This window comes from Priapulus caudatus, unplaced genomic scaffold, assembly GCF_000485595.1.
Source record: "Priapulus caudatus unplaced genomic scaffold, Priapulus_caudatus-5.0.1 Scaffold43, whole genome shotgun sequence".
NCBI classification, from domain to species: Eukaryota; Metazoa; Priapulida; class Priapulimorpha; order Priapulimorphida; family Priapulidae; genus Priapulus; species Priapulus caudatus.
Genome location: NW_014577104.1, coordinates 119,241 through 124,930, shown reverse-complemented (window position 1 = coordinate 124,930; position 5,690 = coordinate 119,241). Strand labels below are relative to the sequence as shown.

General features: G+C 38.9%; 1 protein-coding gene across 1 annotated transcript in view; it reads left to right on the top strand.

The window, feature by feature from the left end:
• LOC106820691 (secretory immunoglobulin A-binding protein EsiB-like) overlaps positions 1–2,507 on the top strand; it is a 3,763-nt gene extending 1,256 nt beyond the window's left edge. Inside the window, exons 3-5 of the mRNA XM_014825196.1 lie at positions 797–842; positions 1,300–1,383; positions 2,288–2,507. Of these exons, the coding sequence (XP_014680682.1) occupies positions 797–842; positions 1,300–1,383; positions 2,288–2,384 (227 nt within the window). The 3' untranslated portion in view covers positions 2,385–2,507. The remainder of the gene's footprint in view (positions 1–796; positions 843–1,299; positions 1,384–2,287) is intronic.
• The last annotated feature ends 3,183 nt before the right edge of the window (positions 2,508–5,690 follow it).

Below are 5,690 nucleotides of genomic sequence, written 5' to 3'. Positions count from 1 at the left end.
GAGAGAGAGAGAGAGAGAGAGAGAGAGAGAGAGAGAGAGAGAGAGAGAGAGAGAGAGAGAGAGAGAGAGACAGAGACAAAGACAGAGACAGAGACAGAGACAGAGACAGAGACAGACACAGAGACAGAGACAAAGAGAGAGAGAGAGATGGGGTAGGGATAGATGGAGGGAGAGATGGAGGGAAAGAGGGGAAGTGGAAGAGAGATGGGAAGAAGAGCACATTTTTTTGGTGGTAGTGGAGGGGGAATGAGGCAGAGAGAAGGAAAGAGAGAGAGAGAGATGGGGTAGGGATAGATGGAGGGAGAGATGGAGGGAAAGAGGGGAAGTGGAAGAGAGATGGGAAGAAGAGACAATTTTTTGGTGGTGGTGGAGGGGGGAGTGAGGCAGAGAGAAGGAAAGAGAGAGAGAGAACTATTTAAATTAATGAACAGTAGAATTCAATATCAGTATTGATCATTTGTTTGTATTATTATATTTCCTACTTTTCATCGGTATTTGAGATAAGTTTTTTATCTCTTCAATAACATACATGTATTTTTAGCTCATCTGACATAGTCAGATGCAGCTTGTAGAATCGCATGAGCGTGCGTCCGTGCGTGCGTCCATCCGGCCGTGCCGCGTGCGTCCGTGCGTCAACAGTTGGGCACAAATCTTAACCGCTTAATTCTGTTTAAATAATTGCTGTTGGGATATCTTGCATCTAGGTTATAATTTTATAGCAAGGACACATTATCCTAAATGTATACTGCTGGTGAGGTGTCGTGTGTGAAGGAAGTGTTTTCTTATTTGCTTGCAGGGAAGGGTGTGGAGCAGAGCCATGCTGATGCAGTACACTGGTTCAGGTAGTTAACTATTACGTATTAGTGTCACATACACTTTCATTACATGTGTAAACAGTAATAGAAAAAGCGTGTCATTATGAAAAAGGCTCCATTTAAAAAATTAATTAATATTGGCAAAAATCTTTTACCCGATGCTACGGCTTGTCATTAGGATCCAGTAAGAAAAATAAGGAGATAACACTATTAACTAGCAGATAACACATAACAGATAACAGTAAACTGAGGGGAGTCTTCAGTATGAAATTCAAACCAAAATATAGTAATAACACGCACATCTATCTACTTTGCAGATTTAATATTAACATTTTACACTAATGAACCTTTGACACAATAGAGAATGCATTTTTTTTGCAGTCGTTAAAATAAATACAAAAATTTTTTGAAGTAAGTAACAAGTGGTAAGCACCCGAGTTGCTTTTTATTTAATATAATTATGTAAATTTACTTATGCTAACAGGAAAGCTGCGGATCAAGGTCATGCTCACGCCTCGTATAATCTGGCTGTCGCCCATCTCAAAGGTCATACCGATCTGAACACTGGGTAAGTATTCGCAGAATGGAGTGTTTTTGTTGTCTTCCTACAGGTGATGCATTTGTAGTGTACTTCACATATTGTGATAAATAATGGTGTCAAAGCATTGCATTGCAAAGCCCTCTACTGGGCAAATGTTATGAATGACCGTAGTGGATAACTGTAAAATTCCTTGCAGTTTCATGCTAACATACACTGTAATTTCACTCAAGTAAATTTTCATAGCATTTGTACAACTATTAATTACATGAACATATTTATACTAGTAAAAATATCTACTTACATAGTATACTATTTGTTATAGTGTAGATGTATACTATGATATCTTTAAGTTTGGATATATTTATATATATATAGTATAAATATAGTGATCGGCAACATTGCAGAGCATTAACTCAAAAAATAGCAGGCTGCTATAATTACTATCATAAGCTGCGTTCACACGAGGATTTCAGTACCGTACTTGAGCGTTGACACGGTAAAAATATACGCGGCTTATTTGGTACCGTACTAAAATACGCGGCTTATTCGGCGCGGAATCACATTCCGCGCTGAAACATTCGACACCACGCTGGCCGCGTATTGTCTGTCGTGTGAACGCAATTTCGAATTGCGAAACTGTAGTGCGCTTACCTAGACTGGTACCCGTTCGCTACACGACGTTAGTGTAGCGTGTGAAACTGTCGACCGGGTACCAGTCTATATTATATACCTAGCCCAGCTAAGTCTCGATTCTCGTGTGAACGCTCCGGGTTGTGTTAGCACGGTATTTCAGCCGAATTCAGCACCAGATAAGTACGGAACCAGCGAGGCCGTGTATCTCGTGTCAACGCAGCTATAGTAAAGGTATGGTTTATGCAAGATACATACTAGTCCCAGTTGGGCTTAAAGATATGTTTTCTTTTGTCGACAGAGAAGTTCGGAAACTCATTGAGCATGCATCGAATAATGGTATTGATGAAGCTGGCCAGGTCCTGAGAGAGGTCTGCGACAAGGGAGGCTGTGACTAGGCATGCCCGTACTGCATGCCTGTCTCTCTTTTAACTTCATACCACACACTGAACACATCCACATGTAGGGACAGTGATTTTCCGTTTCAAAAAATTGCCTTTTCCGTTTGGGAAAATCATTAAATCCGTTTCAAAGTAAAGAAAAAATGGAAATTCCGTTTTGCAATAGAGATTGTACACACCAAAAATGCAAAATTCCGTTTACATATATTTGCATGAAAAAAAAGGTATTTGGTACAACCGAAACACAGGGCTACCAAAAGTCGTAATTGGAAGTCATTTCGCTCTAAAACTTGTCTGAATGTAAACCATATCATTACCAATGCTATTGTCGACGGTTTTTTGTGATTTTATTGAAATTTCCATTTAATATGTTCAAATTGCGTTTTCAGCGTTTTTCCGTTTGAAAACATCTTTTCCGTTTCCAATGGCCGTTTCCGTTTTCCGTCCGTTTTCCGCGATCGTGGAAAATCACTGTCCCTACACATGTACATGCACGCACACGCACATGTACGTGCACGCGCACGTGCACTCGCACACGCACACGCACACGCACACACACACACACACACACACACACACACACACACACACACACACACACACACACACACACACTATAGCCATTGTGACGCAGATGCAGATGCAGATTCATATTGCATATGCAGACGTAGCTGTAGACCCAGGCACACACGGAGACTAATATATATGTAGGCTTAGACAAAGTCACAGTCACAGACACAGATTAGGCAGCACGCATACACACACACACAGGCACAAACAAACAGATAGACCAGGAGTTCTTAACCTGTAGTCCATGGACCCCTTTTGGGTCCGTGGATGGGCTTCAGTGGGTCCACGAAACAGACGTATGCAAAATTTTATGTTTATGTGCTTATGCACATTTTTTCTGGGGAGGGGTCTGTAGCTTTCACCAGCTCCTCAAAGGGTTCCATGAATCAAAAAAGGTTAAGAACCACTGAGATAGACAGTGTAAAATTTAACTATATTTACTTATCTATAATACTAGATGTAAAGCCAATTAGCCTTGCACATAATCATTCACATTCCAAGATGTATTTAAGATGCTATTAGCTCTAAAATAGAAGAATTCACCGCGTGCCTAAAGAACGTTATTACATGACGCAATGTTTGATCTCGATTTACGTATACGTGAACCTTTAATGTGCACTATAGTTATTACAAGTAACAGGACAACCACAAGCTTTATATAAAGCAAGAATCACCAGTATATGCAACTGTAATATTAGCATTATACGTGCGACCTATTCAAAGCATTATTTAATTTATTTGGCAAGATCCTATATTATGTGTACTGCTTGCTTTCTAGGGCAGTGCAGGTTCACGTGCATGTTACTGTGGTAAGAGAAGCTTTGGCTCTATTTTCCCTGGTTATCCTAGTCGTTTGAAGCTGATGCTATTTGTAGCCGATTCCACAGCAGTATATAATACTCATAATTGTACTTATTGGTAATTACGTAAATAGTTGCACCTGAAAAGCGTGTCAGAATAAGTGTAATTGAATTTACTCACTGCATTTCGACGCAATATATGGACAGAGTATATGTAGTGGGAATGACATGTATCATGTTTCTCTAGCACAGTTGTTATTTGATTTTTGTTTAATAGTTAGAGCAATATGGCTATTACCATACTGCTGTTATATTTATCGAAGAAAAACGAAGCGATTTTCTTAGAACGAGTTATTATTCTCACTTTATATAGTTCGATGTCGATTCAATAAGCACCCATCGAGAATATATTAGCTAGCATGTGAACAGTTAGTTATACCACAATACTGGCAAGATTGCGTCGGTTGCACACAGCCTTTGGAAATTCACGTGTAACAGTAGTGCCTGTATGTTATGTGAAACGTTCATGTGGCAATATCTCTAGAAACCAGAACTGAAAGCATGATTACCGAAAGTTTGTATCGTGGCTAACTGCGGTTTATGTCATTCCAAGAAACACGTGTGTGGGCATTGTTTCTTAGTCTACATACGCGTGTAGTTACTAATTTGATGAGTTGTTTTGCTATTTTTTTGATATATTTTTTTTATCTTGTTTTTATTTTTCTTACAGTTGATATATACTTGTATTTACCAAAAGGAATATGTATGTGATATTTTAGTCAAGCATTCCGGTGTTTATTTCAATTTCATTTTTTTGAAATGATTATATGATGTTATATTGCGTTATACATCATGCATTGCCGACGCATGCGTAATATCTCCGTCCAGTTTACTATGCTATGATAGTATTACATATTATCGTTTTACTGTTAACATTTTATTACATTGATATTTTCTTTTTCCAACAATTCGAAACGATACTGTACCTGTATAATTTTACTTTGAAAATGTTCTGAGAGTATTCACATGTGAAATAAAGCGTAATAGTTTCTGCATTGCATTTAAACCTGCGCTCCATTTCTGCTGCATTTTGTGGTCTGTTGTAATTAGAAACTTTAGCTCAAGGTATTTAAATCGTTGATCTTTTTTTAATCGGAATCATTGGTAACATCGAAATGAAAACTACTCCCGCGCTCCTACACTGTCGTATTTCATTTCATAGTTAACGAAGGACGAGATAAAAACTACCTACGTAACGTGGACGTGTGGGGACGTGTATTGATTAATTCATATTCTCGTCACTATAATATTTTCCTCCTGATCACTTTCGAAAGCAGGGTTTACTTCGACCGTTATTCCATGCACAGCCTTGCCAATCGTCGGCCTGGTTTCTTTTATTTGCTGTAACGTGTGTGGTTCTTCCACCTCTTTGCCTTCTTCAGTCGAATCCGCGTTGTATGTTCTGTATTGAAATTGAAATCAAATGTAATCAGAGACAGCAGCATATATTGAAGGAAACTCGCTCGCTTCATCTACGCGTGCGCATCAGTTAAGTAAATCTATTAAACAGCACCAAGTGTAAGATAATATGGGCCGGTACATTAATATCAAGAGTACATAATTATGTACTCTATTATGTACTATTGTTAATATCTTTCACCTGATGACATGCAAGAGTCTGGTTGCGCAATCAGCCTGGTTACGTGCTTTAATCAGCCCGGTATTATATACATAAGCTTGGCCCCAATTCTCAATTGTATAAAGTTTGTATAATATTCTGCTGATAGACCGACTGTTACAGTGATAAAGTGAAGTGGTACATCTTTGGTAGAAAGCAATTTGTAAATGCCATGCAAGCATAATTCCAACCAGGCGCGTAGCTAGGATTTTATTTTAGGGGGGGGGGGCGGCAATGAGTACGTGAAGTGTGCGA